Source organism: Hyla sarda, chromosome 3, assembly GCF_029499605.1.
Source record: "Hyla sarda isolate aHylSar1 chromosome 3, aHylSar1.hap1, whole genome shotgun sequence".
Classification (NCBI taxonomy): Eukaryota; Metazoa; Chordata; class Amphibia; order Anura; family Hylidae; genus Hyla; species Hyla sarda.
Window position 1 is genome coordinate 352,599,559 of NC_079191.1, and position 15,086 is coordinate 352,614,644.

The 15,086-nt window shown below is 45.3% G+C and overlaps 1 protein-coding gene across 5 annotated transcripts in view; it reads right to left on the reverse strand.

Annotated features, from left to right (window-relative positions):
• Nucleotides 1–7,527: 7,527 nt before the first annotated feature.
• The window catches only part of LOC130362687 (heme-binding protein 1-like), a 36,115-nt gene continuing 28,556 nt past the window's right edge, over nucleotides 7,528–15,086 (reverse strand). For all 5 annotated transcript variants that reach the window (XM_056567585.1, XM_056567582.1, XM_056567581.1 and 2 more), the window contains 2 exons: nucleotides 10,995–11,166; nucleotides 7,528–8,611 (listed from right to left, as the gene is read on the reverse strand). In XM_056567585.1, coding sequence (XP_056423560.1) covers nucleotides 8,437–8,611; nucleotides 10,995–11,166 — 347 coding nt within the window. In that variant the 3' untranslated portion in view covers nucleotides 7,528–8,436. The remainder of the gene's footprint in view (nucleotides 8,612–10,994; nucleotides 11,167–15,086) is intronic.

The window sequence follows — 15,086 nt, forward strand, 5'->3', positions numbered from 1 at the left end:
GCCACCACCTGCTGGTTCAGGTCCTGCTCCATGTCTACCTGCTGCTGATGAGTTGCTTCACTATGCGGGTGAAGAAAGCTACTCATCAGGGACTCTAGACTCAGACTGCTTCTGATGGAGCTGGTACTGCTACTGCCACCCAACCCTCTCCAACACATGTTGTAGGAAATGAAGCAGTGGAATGATGTTGTTCATCCCGTAATCCTGGCGACTGACTAATAATGTGGCTTCCTCAAAGGGCCTCAGCAAACGGCAGGTCATGACCTGCCACTGGTTGACATTGAAGTTACACAGGGGAGTCCCCCTATCTGCTTGGATCATCAAGAAATCGGTGATGGCTTTTCTCTGTTCATATAGTTGGTCCAACATATGGAGGGTGGAATTTCAACGTGTGGCAACGTCGTAAATTAGACTATGTTGTGGGATACCGTTCTGACGCTGCAGCTCAAGGAGGGTTTGCTTTGCGGTGTTCAAGTGGCTGAAGTGCTTGCACAGTTTCCTTCCCATTGTTAGGATGTCTTGCAAGTGGCGGAACACTTCAGGAACCGCTTGACAACCAGATTGAACACGTGTGCTATGCCAGGCGCATGGCTCAGCCTTCTTTGTCGCAGCGCAGACAAGATGTTCTTCCCGTTGTCAGTCACCATGGTTCCCATTTCCAGTTTTCATGGAGCAAGCCATGCTCTGATTATGGGTACGTTCACACTTGCGTATTTTCTGCTGCAGATTTGCTGTGGCAGATTTTTCTACTCATTGAAGTCAATGGGCAGCAAAATCTTCAGCAGCAAATCTGCAGCAAAAATATGCATGTGTGAACGCACCCTAATTAACCTAGCGGAATCAGGAGGCCACGTCCCCTTTAGCTAAGCCCTGTCCATTTCTTGAGAACTGGCTTAGGGGTTTGCACAAAAATAAAAAAGATTAATCAAAACCTGTCCAGAGGAAAAGTTGCTGAGTTGCCCACAGCAACCAATCAGATTACTTCTTTCATTTTCAGAGTCCTTTTCAAAAATAAAAAGAAACAATCTGATTGGTTGCTATGGGAAAACTCAGCAATTTTTTCCTCTGGACAGGTTTTGATAAATCTCCCCCTTAATGTTTAGTGACTGGATCACACCAGTGCTACTCCAACTGTTACTGTCAATGAATTGGGCATGCCAGTAGACAAGGATTAGGCATGCCACATTTCATGTGAACATTTAGCCAAGCTGAGCATTCATGTGTATCATATGCATAGGGCCAGCTTTATAAGTGAGTATTATACACAGCCATCAAGAAACCAATGCACAGCAAGGCACCTCAAAAATTGATATTCATATATTTGCCAATCTTTTTAAACTCTTTTCCAGACTTGTAGGTAGCCTCATAGGTAAATACAACCTTAGTACTGAAGGCCTTAGAGCAGAGCTTTCCAAATCTTTTTAGACATGCAAAGTTTGGTGACACACCCCTCGCCGTACCACCAATTGCATGTGTTACGCCGCACAAGCTGATACCATTATCTAGTATTAACATTACAAATGTGTCTGCCATTTCATCACCCCCTTTCATTACCCCCTGTTCCATTTCACCACCCCCTGTGCATTACATTTCGGCCCCCCCTTGATCCCTACTGTGCCACTTCATTCCTTCCCCTTAAACCCCACCTGTGTAATTTCATTCCTCCCTGCCCTCCTTGCCATTTAATTCCCACTGTATTACCCCCTTTGCCACATCATTCCCTCCCTCTGATCCCCCAGTGCCATTTATTATCCTTCTTTATTCCCCATGTGCCACATCTCCCCGCTCCTCTGACCCCTCCTTGTACCATTTAATTCCCTATGTGGTGTCTATTGCTTTGGACTGCTTCAGGCAACTTGGCAGCACAAGGTGTTGGGCCCATCAAAAGACCTACTGTTATATCAAATATGTTCGCACTTTTTAGCAAAGTGATATATTTTTCTGATTAATTCCATTATTATTTGTATATATGTTATTAATGTCTTACTGTACCCTTAAGAAATAGCAGTGAACCCTATGTAACCCTGCCTGCCAATGGGAACCCATAAAATCTCCCCTATATAGTGTAGTTCCAGTTTAGTTGTTCCTGAGCTACAGTGAGATTCAGGTGTGTTGTGCTGAGTGCTCCAAGGGAAGTCCTAGCTCAAATCTACTATCCCTGGTCATCCTGCAAGAATCTCCCGTACGGTGGAAGTTCATGCCCCGGCAGAGAAGGCTTCAGATCCTACCAGGATTCATCTATCCCTCTCGCAAGTCAGTATAAATCCATTTGGTGAAAGCACCACAAATCCCAGCAAGGCAACAGGGCTCCCAAGGGGTTACGCTGCACTTTCTCACCCAAAATCAGCTGTCCGTGTAATACTATCTGCACCCAGCTCAGTAAAGACAGTTGTGGTGTCCCGGTGAGGTCCCCAAAGTCAGGGTCCCTAGGTACCGGTGGGGTCCTCATCAAAAATTAGCCCCTTGTCACCCCTTTAATAGTTAAAATTATTCAAATTCAATGTGTAATATGTGTAAATATATATATATAGTGTACTTACCTTGTTGTGGCGTCGCAGGACCTGCGGGTCACGTGATGCATTCCAAAACTCTATGGTTTTCTGGTTCAAGGACCTTTGGAGGAAGTCAGGTGATCGGCCACCATGCATTGTAACGGTGAGTGGCAGCTGACACGGACCAATCCAAAACGGCCCTGCCCCTGCCCATATAAGGGAGCGGCTGCCATTACTCAGTCTCTTTCCTCGTGGGCTGCTGATGAAGGAGGATCTACGTAGCTGTCATCAGCAGTGACTAGGCCCAAGCCTTGCAGCAACGGCCATCTTTCCAAAACTGTGAGTTATCTCAATCCCTGTAAACACAGCAAGATCACCGGGCCTAAATAGACCCCTAAATCCGGACGGATCTCTGCACCAATCCTACTTCTAATAATCCTTTGGATAAGTCAATGGTCCTCAGCATCTGTCAATCACTGCCGTGCTGTATAGAGACTGTATTGCTAAGACTGTTGCTGTTAATTGGATGTACCGCAAGTACCTCAGTAAAGTTTATGCAAGTTCAAGTTCATCTCTATTGTGGACCTTCATTCATTTAAGCACGCACCTATCGTTTCTGGGAAGGTTGGCGATAGGCCGAAGATTTACCTCAGCGTATTAACCCTCACCCTGGCGTCACGAGTGACAAGGGTTAAATTAACCCCTCATATACCGAAGCAACACCCCAACTACACTACACCCCAAGGCAGCTACCACACAGTTATCTGTAACCTGACGTTGGTGTGTTAATTTATTCTGCGTGTCTGGCCCAGGAGAAGCTGTCTCAAACCTCGGACCGTGTATAGGATAACGGTGCCCTGGCGTCACAAAGTGATCAGGTATTTCTACTAACACCCAGTGGCTACCACACCTACATTATTCCCCCCTTCTTTATTCCCCACATCATTACCCAGACCTGCCACCGTGCTACAGAATTTTACCGTGATTACCACGCACATAAAGAGGGGATACATACAATATGAACCAAATGATAAGGTCCTGTGGTACTTAAACCACTAAACTATATAACCTATCAAACCATAAATAATGCACTTATATGTATTCATTGGTTACTGCGCATTTTTGGCATTTGTTGCACGATTGCATTATACTTACATCTTTACCTAGTTCTGCCCAACCCACTTGTGTTGGACTATCACTGTATTTTCTATAGCTGGCCATCAGTCTTCGTTATTGCTACATAGCGATTATCATATTTGAATTTGTACCCCTCCTTTCACTCCTTTCACTAGTCCCCACCTTTTTCTGTGTCCATGTCTCTTGCTTTGAAATTGTTTTATTTGTATTATTTTCATAATAAAGAATACCTATTTTTATACATGGTCCTTTTTTGAGTGGTCTTTGAGGTTGATAGGTTATAGAATTTTACCTGGCCTGCGTCTGCCTTGGCCAGTGTCTCCAGCAGGCTTTGGCGGGTCTGAGAGACGTCATTCTGCTCAGTGTGGCACTGACATCCTCCTGTACGGCTACATGGCGCGACATCAGGGGCATCACTCGTCAGTACCGGTAGCTCACTGTTTTAGGATAGGGTCACACGTAACGGATCCGCAACTTTATTAAATTAAACTGCGGATCGGTTACGCGTGACCCCACTCTTAAAGTGGCTGTGGCTCCAGCTGCCTGTTAAAGACCAGAAGCTCTGGCCACAGCCACTTTAAAACAGTTGCCAGCAACAGCTGCTGATGCAGGACCCGACCTCCCAGTTTGAAAAGCCCAGTCTTAGAAAGCTCTTTGGATTTGGGTAAGGTGATACCTCACAATTCAACAACATTGAGCAAGTCAAACTAAATGTCTTTGATTTAACAGTATATTCACACATGGCAAATGTGCTGCGGGCATTTCTGCAACTGTCCTATTCACCTGAATGAGGCTTATAGAAATCCATGTGCCTGCCACTGAAACAACCCCATTAAATTAAATGAAACTGATACTATGCAACAAATCTGTGTGTGTGAATATACTAAAAAAGGTGTTCTGTGTCACATGTTTTAAAGGGGTAGTCCGGACCTACATTCAGAACCCCGTTTTGCCGCCCCGGAGATCGCGGGGGGTCCCATCGGCCAGACCCCTGCGATTAGACATCTTATTCCCTATCCTTTGGATAGGGAATAAGATGTCTAGGGGTGGAGTACCCCATTAAGAATGCTGAAGCCAGATGTTAGCTGCAAGTGAATAAAAAGTTATGAAATGCCATACCCACTTGGCATTTTTGTCTTTGGCATTCTTTTCTAGGAAATGTTGGTGTTTCTTTCCATATTAGTCTAAAAAGGATGTGGACACAGGAAAAACTGCGAAGGATAAAAAACGCAATTTCCACACATAGGCAAAAATGCAAGAAAAAAATGCAGTGGCAGTTTTCAGGTATGTATCTCCAACTCTCCTATAGACAATGCATGGAGGGGTGTAGCAACCACTGTCACTCCATGCACGAGGATAGCAGGTGTTCTGAACCTGTGGGTAGGGGAAAAAACAAGTACCGGAGTTCTCCTTTAATGGTATTATGTAATAATACCCTCAAATATACATTTACCATTATCATCCAAAAAAACTCTTATAAACCTTTTCTTAGACTTACAGCTCTGTATTTAGCACAGCTAATGGTTTAGTATAAAATAGTACATGGACGCCATCTGGTGTTTATTCTTAAAAATGACTGCCCTTAACATCTGCTTATGGAAGTAGTATGATTTCTTTTATACTATCATTTTAACATGTTGAGTTTTAGGGGAAAAAAAATATTGTGGTGTCCCAGCACCAAAAGCTGTCCTGTGGGCTGCGGATCTCCTATGGCATGCCTGCTGTATGTGTTTTGGGCCAACTGTGAAAATGTTTATTATGTTTTAATATGTTCAAGCACTTTATAATATTTACTGTATTCACTGTGTATTATGTAACCTATGTGTGGCGTCAGCTGGTATTGCTGGAAATTCCTGATCACTTCGTGAAGCCAGGGCATCCTTATCCTATACACGGTCCAAGGTTTGAGACAACTTCTCCTGGGCCAGACATGGGAAGTAAATGAACACCGACGTCAGGTTATGGATAACTGTCTTTACTGAGCTGGTGCAGATGGTACACAAACAGCTGGCCTTGGTGTGGGAGTGTAGCATAACTCCTTGGGAGCCCAATTATACTGACTTGAGACTGAAGATTAAATCCTGGTTGCTAGGGTCCTGCCAAGGTACTGAAGACTGTTCTGCAGAGGCATGAATTTCTTCCTTGCGAGTAATACTTGACCAGTTGGGAGATTAGATTTGCAGCAGGCCTCTCCTCAGAGCACAAGACGCACAGCACACCTGAGCTAAACTGTTGCTCAGGAGCCTTGTTGGAACTAGACTGACTAACTCCTCCCCTGCACTTCACTATGTAGGGGAGACTTTTGGGGTTCTCATTGGCAGGCAGGGTCACATGGGGTTCACTGCTCATAATTAAAGGCACAGTAACAGGAAAAGCATATGTACATTCAAGAACAACAACATTAATTTAGAAAAATATATGATCTGTCATTAAGCATTCTAGTGGTCCTTGTGCTGCCAAGCTGCCCGAGACAGTCCAAAACCACAGGACAGCTTCTGGTGCTGGGACACCACATATGTACTGTACCTTTAAGGGAGAGAGGAGCAGTGATAATCAGGTGACCCTGTCTGCCTAATGGGAACCCCTAAATTGTCAGTACATAGTGTAGGGGGAGAGGAGTTGCCCCAGTTCTTAGTGTGAGCTCAAGCTGAGTACAGTGTGGAAAGGAGGTAGAAGTTGTGTGTGGAGAAATCCTGAGGGAAGCCTAAGAAAATATCTTCTAAAGTCAGCCCCGCCATTCTGCAAGAGGTACCCGCCATTCTGCAAGAGCCCTGACGGTGTTAGTACTTGGACCTTGTCAGAAATCTGGCCAGCATGGGAAATCTTTCGGTCTCTAATCTCATGTCAGTATTATTCAAGTGGGTGAAAAGCACCATAGTCCCAACAAGGCAACAGGGCTTCCAAGGGTTACAGTGCATCCCTTCTACTCTGCCATGTACTGTGTGTAATCCCATCTGCACCTGCTCAGTAAAAGGCAGTTATCCGTAACATTAAGGGCTTCAAAGAGTGGGGAAAGGCATTTAACTTTTATGTATTTATGTTTTCCTTTCAGTTTTCCTGTTTTTTTACCCTGTTCAGAAATTTTTTGAAAAATAGGCACGGTTTTAAATGTTTTTACAATCAGAGTGATTTTTGAAATAGTTTACCCTGTTTAGGCTTCTTTAAAGGGGTACTCCATTGCTAGACATTTTATCCCCTATCCAAAGGATAAGATATAAGAGGATAAGATGTCTGATCGCAGGGGTTTGGCCGCTGGGACCCCCCCGCGATCTCCATGTAGACAATATTATGTTCAGAACGGTTGTTCTCAGAAGGCCGTGGTCGTGACATCACGCCACGCCCCCTTGTGACATAATGTCACACCCCCTCCCATAGACACGAATGGAGGGGGTGTGGCTTGACATCCCGAGGGGGCGTGGTGTGATGTCATGACCAAGGCCTCCCGAACCCAGTGTTATCAAAGGAATGGAAGAAATGACCTTAATCACCTTAAATCACTTTAAATCACCTTTTTATGTTAAAAATATATTTTATGGGGTCTTTTTGGTGTTTTTTTTCTAAATTTCCTTTTTACTATCAATATTTTTAATAATCCTGAAATCTTGCAGTATTCATTCTGACCACTAAGCCTAACACTTATCTAAGATTTCCTGTTCTGTTTGGGATGATAAGAAGACTGCTGAAAAATGATCTGAATTGCAAAAGGTGACATCAGTAGATAAAGAAGACACTTGGAGCTCAGCCTCCTCCTACCCTGTAGAATGACCTCTGTACAGGGCAGAGCATACTCACTGCCCCATACAAAGAATAGGGTCTGAAGATGTACATTGTGTCCATGTCCCTGGGGCTTGCTGTAGAGAATATTGTTAAAAACAGCTCATACAAGATGCAGTGTAAAGCAGAAAATATTTTATTGTTGTTGTAATATGTATCCAATTATCTTTCCAAATGAAGGTATTCACAACATATTCAGTGAGCTTTTGGGTGCCCGTATACATACATGCATGTTTGTGTCACACAACCAGGAACCTTGCAGCAAAAACATGGTTTTTCACGAATTGACAAAGTTTTGCTCGCAGATTATTGTGGGGGGAAAGTACGACAGCAAGGGAACCTGTCACTAACCTGCTGGTATAGACTTGCAGTGCCGATGATACTCATGAAAATCATACTCACCAATCCCTGGTCCGTGCCTCCATTTCAGTGATATTCTTCTTTTTCTTTATATGTTAATGAGGAGTGTTCCCAAGCCCCTCTTGTGTGGTGATGTCCGACTTAAATCTTCAGAGGAAGCACTTTCTTCTCCTGGGGCTTTTATGCTGCAGAAAGGAGCTCCACTCTGCAGCATAAAACCTCTTCTCTGTGTGAAGTGAATTCTCACTGCGGAGGAGAGGCGTTATGCTGCAGAGTGGAGCTCCTTTCTGCAGCATCGGAGCCTCAGCACAGGGGAAGGCCGATGGCACCATGCATGGTGGGCTTGGGAACATCCTCTGTACACCTAGCTCCTGATAAGCATATCAAGAAAAAGAATATTGGTGGAATGGAGGCACGGATTGGGGATTGGTAAGTATAATTTTTATCAGTATCCTCTACTCTACAAACCTACACCAATAGCATAGGGGGGTGATGCTAATGACAGATTCCCTTGAATCACATGTGCTTCTCCTGTACTTGGATATGGCTAAAACCATGGCAGTTATTGGTAAGAAGAGGGGTTTGTTTGGCTGCACAGTTCTTGGTGGAGCCACTACATGCACAGGCACCCGAGAAATCTTTTTCCAACTCCCAATGCAACTATTTCTTAATCCTAGGCTGCAACGACCCATACTTCATTATGACGGTTGGTAAGTTTGGTGGGAGGATCATAGATGTTACAGGCAAAGAAGGACTTATTAAAATCAAGGCCCAGCGCAGTCAGTTGCTCTGTCAAGGCTTCAATGTGTTTCCTATAGTCCTCTGCTAAAGCATACCCATCAAAGGATCTAGGAAACAATGGAAGACAAAAGGTTGTTATATTAGGATTTCCTAGGCCTCCCACAACAACAAGACATACAACATCAAGGGACAATACTCCTGCACCACAGAGAATGTAGTCTACATGATACAATGCACCAAGTGTGACCTGGGATTTTACATTGGTGAGACCAGCCAGCAACTCAATAAAAGGATCAACCTCCACAGATTGTCCATCAACAACCATAGAGAAAAGGACTATTGCACCCCAGTTGGACACCATTTCACCCAAACAGGTCACTCCCTACAGGACCTCAAAATCAAGATCCTGAAAGGAAACTTCAAGAACACCCAGGAAAGAAAGACATTTGAAGCCAAAATGATAGTTCTTTATGACTCCAAGAACAGAGGACTTAATGTGGATTTAAGCCTTTTATCCCATTATCAAAATTTCTGCAGCCCAGCCCCACCTGTTTCTGCAGCCCAGCCCCACCTGTTTCTGCAGCCCAGCCCCACCTGTTTCTGCAGCCCAGCCCCACCTGTTTCTGCAGCCCAGCCCCACCTGTTTCTGCAGCCCAGCCCCACCTGTTTCTGCAGCCCAGCCCCACCTGTTTCTGCAGCCCAGCCCCACCTGTTTCTGCTGCATTCTTTTAACTTTACAAGCAGCTAACAGTAAAACTAAAGGTATGGTTAAAGGGGTTGTCTCACAAAGCTTAAATGGTCCACATTGATGCATTATGTGAAATGAAAATTTTTTTTATACTGCTTTTACATTTAAAATATGTAGGGGGGGGACTTATCATTTGTTTTGGCTTACAATACAAATACAGTGACCCCCCTGACCTACAATGGCTCCGACATACAATCATTTCAGCATACGATCACTCTCAGAGGCCATCGCATGTTGAAGGCAGCATCAACATACAATGCTTTTGTATGTCGGGGCCATCGCATAAACGGCTATCCGGCAGCGCAGACTTCTTCAGCTGCCACCAGATAGCCATTTACGGTGCCCCTTGTGGACCGCTGATGATCACTTACCTGTCCTCGGGGCTCCGGCGCCTCCTTTTCGGGATCCCCTGCATCATCGGCGCTCTCCATCGACGTCATCACGTCGCTGCGCACGCCGTCCCGTCATCCAATAGAAGCGGCGTGCGTAGCGACGTGATGGCGGCGAGGGAGAGCGAGGATCCCGGGGAAGCAGAGGCCTTGCCGGAGCGGTGGGGACACCCCAGGGACGCGTCGACAGCGATGATGAGCGGTGACGGTCCGGAGCGGCGGGGACAGGTGAGTACAACTTCCTGTACCAGTGGTCTTCAACCTGCGGACCTCCAGATGTTGCAAAACTACAACTCCCAGCATGCCTTCGGCTGTCCGGGCATGCTAGGTGTTGTAGTTTTGCAACATCTGGAGGTCCGCAGGTTGTAGACCACTGTACTATACTTTACATTGCACGGATCCCTCAACATACGATGGTTTCAACAAACGATGGTCCGTTTGGAACGGATTACCATCGTATGTTGAGGGACCAAGTAATCAGCAGAAAATGGCAGTCATGTTGGCAAGAACAGGAATGAGTGAGGTTCCAACTGAGGGAAATAGCATGTTGACGCCTACAGGAAGCTGATGGAGCAGGGACCAGCATGTAGGAGGCTACCGGAGGCTGGAGGAAGCAGGGCTACAGGCAGTTGTGGGCAGTGGCATGTCAGGGGCTACAGCTGGCTAAAGGGATCTTGCAGATGCGCAGAAGCTGGTTTTATCCCCAGCAAATCCCCAGCAAAATGGCAATGCACAGTAGAATCTACAGAACGTGTGTATCAGCTTTAAAGGGGTACTCCGCCCCTAGACATCTTATCCCCTAGCCAAAGGATAGGGGATAAGATGTCAGATCGCGGGTGTCCCACTGCTGGGGACCCCCGGGATCTCGGCTGCAGGACCCACCAGTTGCGGCTTCCGGCAGCGCTGGAGGCTCTCATCCTAACGCCTCACGACCACGGTGATGTGAGATTGTGATGTCACGACTCCGCCCCCATGTGACGTCGCGCCCTGCCCCGCCCCCTCAACACAAGTCTATGGGAGGGGGCGTGACGGCTGTCACGCCCCCTCCCATAGACTTGCATTGAGGGGCGGGATGTGATGTCACACAGGGGCGGAGTCGTGACATCACGATCTCACGTCCCCGTGGTCGGAAGCCAAAGCCTCCAGCATTTCCGGAAACCGCAACAGGTGGGTCCTGCAGCCGAGATCCTGGGGGTCCCCAGCGGTGGGACACCCGCGATCTGACATCTCATCCCCTATCCTTTGGGGCGGAGTACCCCTTTAAGGGAGCCATTAAACATATGTCTATTCTTAGTTCCTGCTCTATATCTGAAGCAGGACCAATTGACTACAACACAGCATTCAGATACTTACCTAACATAAAGTGATGCTTTAGGATAACTCTGAAGGGAAACGATTGGATTTGAAGGCATTGGTGGATCCTTCAGATTTGCTGACAGAAATATTGACATGGTGTTGTTTTCAGGGTTATCTTTACCCAATTGAATCATTATTAGTACAGGAGCAGTTATACTCAAGTGCACACCTAAAAGATAGAAAAGTAGATCTCCAACAATACATTTTTCATTGCAATTAAAGAGGTTATTCATCAATACACCCAGTCAATAAGATACAGTTGTCCCTCAAGTTACAATATTAATTGGTTCTGGGACGACCATTGTATGTTGAAACCATTGTATGTTGAGACCATAACTCTATGGAAACCTGGTAATTGGTTCTAAAGCCCAAAAATGTCATCCAAAAATAGGAAAAAGTGAGGAGTAAACAAAAATAAGCAGATAACTAATATAGATAAATCAAGTCCTTATATATAAAAGTAATAAAGATCTGCTGGGAGCTGTAAATCACTGTCTATTTCAGTGTTTCCCAAGCAGGGAGCCTCCAGCTGTTGCAAAATTACAACTCCCAGCAGTAGTTTTGCAACAGCTGGGGGCACCCTGCTTGGGAAACACTGGTCTATGTAGAGGACAGGAGCTTCTTCGGGGTCCTGTACAGTACACGCAGTGTCCTAAAAAAGTAACATGGAGCCGCCCTTACCTGGTGTTCAGAGGAGCAGGTAACCCTGGTACAGGTAAAGAGTACAGAACATATAATACCTTCCTGTACTGTAGGGGGCGCTCCCAGACATCAGTCAGTGCATACACTTCAGTAATACAGGGGTTTTACCAGTGAAATGCCCATTCTGATTCATCAGATCTTTCAGCCATTGACATGTTTCACAGATCTGGACTGTCTGTACATTGTATGTTGAGTCTGGTTTCAACTTACAATGGTCCAGAAAAGACCATTGTATGTTGAAACTATTGTATGCTGAGGCCATTGTAAGTTGAGGGATCCCTGTACTAGATCATCTATCCTTCAAAAATGTGGATATCTATGTGTATGGCTAGCATCAAAGTGGTTTTCAATGACTATTATTGATGGCCTATGCTTAGGATCCTTCCCAACCAATGTAGGCTATCAATATCTGATCATGTGTTGCCGCTTATACACAGTAAATTGGGTCAAAAGTGGTTGTGTTTAGCAAGTGCCATGGTGCTGGAAAACAGCTTATCTGAGGGTTTCTGGTGCACTCCATTGATCAGATAGTGATCATATACAGGCCTGTCCTAGACAAATGTAGCCACTCGGGCATGTCTCTTCGAGCTTTTGGTCCACTTCGCAGAGCAATACTACAGTACCAGGAAACAGCTGAGGATCTCATAGGTACAACAACATTCAGTGCGGGCATGACAAAGAATATGATGGACAATTATCTCATTTGCAGCAGCATCAGCAACATTCTACTTCTTCCTTGCAAGTATATTAACTAGGGCACCCCTACCGGGAAAGGTGTACAACAGAGTGCCTTCCCACCAGAACGGAGACGGGGGGTCTGTGGTTGTCCCAGAGTCACGACAACCACAGAGAGATAGAAGATAGCAGCTCATACCAATCAGGGGGAAATTCTAGGAGGTTCCACATAATGTAAAAGGAAAACGGTCACCTGTTCACCCAGACTAAACCCAATACACTGGGTGAACAGGAGACCAATGCGGGCTCTCTGACTCATATACATACCTGCAGTCTGGCGCCTGGTCCCTCTGAAGATCGGCTGCCAACTGGATATGAATATTCATGGTCACTGGACACTAGTGTTGAGCGCAAATTTTCGAAATGCAATTTTTTACCGCAAATATCGGCACTTTGCGATTTTGCGTATATTTAGAATAGAGCACCATATATTCGTCATGATGAATATTTGTTTTGTTTTTTTCTTCACAGTACACATCACAACAATGATGTGTACTGTGTAAAAAAAAAAAAAAAGTGATCATCCCTCCCTGCTTCCAGCTTGTGGTCCAAAGAAGACACAAATATTTCGAATATGCCAATATTCGCGAATATTGGCTCTGTCAGAGGACACTGATCGCTCCCTTCTTTTAGCTTTAGATAGGGTAGGTTCATTTAGCAGATAGGTTCTAGTGTAGGGTATAGTGTTAGTTAGTTAAAAGATAAAATTGCGCATGCGCACTATACTAATTTCATTACGATATTCGCATGGGAAAAAAGTGAATAAAACTAGCGAATATGCAAATTTTGCGAACATAGGATGAATATTCTTCCATATATTCACGAATTATCGCAAATTCGAATATGACCCCTGCCGCTCATCACTACTGGTCACGTGAGTGCTCAGTAAGCACAAGTGCTCACGTAACTATGACTATTCAAATCAAGCTGGCCGGCCCGCCTCCAGCACGCAATTCAGTGCAGAAAGAAGCTGATCTTAAGAGGGCCAGGCGCCAGACTGCAGGTATGTATATTAGTCAGAGAGCCCGCATTGGTCTCCTGTTCACCCGCACTATAACCCAGTGTATTGGGTTTAGTGTGGGTGAACGGGTGACCATTTTCCTTTAAAGGGGTACTCTGCTGGAAAACTTTTTTTTTTTTAAAGTCAACTGATGCCAGAAAGTTAAACAGATTTGTATGTGGTGGTCCAGTATGGGATGGTGTTGCCCTGTAGCTTTCCTGCCCTGTCAGGCAGGAGTCCCAGGGCCCCCTGTAGTGGTTTCCCCATTTGTATATATGTTGTTTATTAAAAGATGTGTTATGCCTTTAATAAAATGTACCATGTGATTGTTACCCAGGAGGTACCAGTGACCAGCTGACCCCAAGGGTGACCTATGGGCTCCCCGCTAGTCTCCCCCATATAAACCCTGGGTGGAGCTAGCCTCTCTTTCTTTCTTGCTTCCTGCTGAGGTTCACTAAAGTCATGCCTAGTGTGTGTGTCCAGCGTAGTGGAGGCCTCAAGTCAAGTCCTGCAGCCACAAGTCAAGTGCGAGTAAGATGAAGTCACCGTCCTGTCAGTCACAAGTCAGTCAAGTCATCTGTCTACCCAGCGTGGCCTGCAATAAATTCTCCGATCCAAATCACAGCAAGCCTGCAAGGTCTCTGTGTCACTGGTCACCTCCTTGGGCCCTGGCTGTACTGTATAGACTGTAACAACTGTCTACCCTCAGTAAAGCTACCATTGTCTGTAACTTGGCATCTGTGTCTTCATTGCCCCTGTGCCTAGCACAGGATCCAGCGGTGCTTTCTTCAGCAGCTAAAGTATAGCTAAAATATACTTTAGCCGCTGAAGAAAGCACCTAGTGGGGGCTGAAACGCATCCAGCGACCCCCCTAAAAGACTTCTAAGACCACTTATATGCATATTACTATCTGCAGTCTATAGAAACCACCACTGACTATCTACAGAGACTTGTGAAATCACCCTCTGAACGTGCGGTCATAGACCAGAAGCGCACGCTACCTCCACGAGGACGCCACCCAAAGATACCTACCTGTGGCCCCTGAATATTTCGCCCACCATCAGCAAGCTCAGTGGAATTAGGAGTCGGCCGAGACTCCAGCGGAGCGCTTTCCGGCCGGAGAGTGGGCACAGACGGCTGTTATACATCGCTACAAGCACAGAGTGGTAACTATAAGATCGATATCCCAGCATCTAGACCGGTGAGAGATTTCCATTATTATACTATGCGCATAGTTTAAAGCAATTCCCAGCACTAATTACTTTAACCAGCGGTAGTGGACTGGACAATTACAGTATTCTGAGACTGTTTGTAATCGCTACATTGAGGAACATTGTTACCTCTGCGACCTCTAAAGTCTGGATACCTAATTGTTACAGAATTGTTTCATTTCAAAAGACAGATAACAAGTGTAAAATAACTGTGATTTTCTTATGACTGCAATCGCAACGGCATTGTAATGGACATTGAACAACAGCTTTATGGCACATTGATTGATATTTTGCCAATCTGAAGAAGCTGCTATTGATGATATATCATTTATTACATTTTATAGTGGTCTTATACATTTTATTAATTTTATTGATTTTATACTAATTTAATATCTCTGACTCTGAGGATACACAAGGGCCCTGTTATCCCGGAGTGTCAGT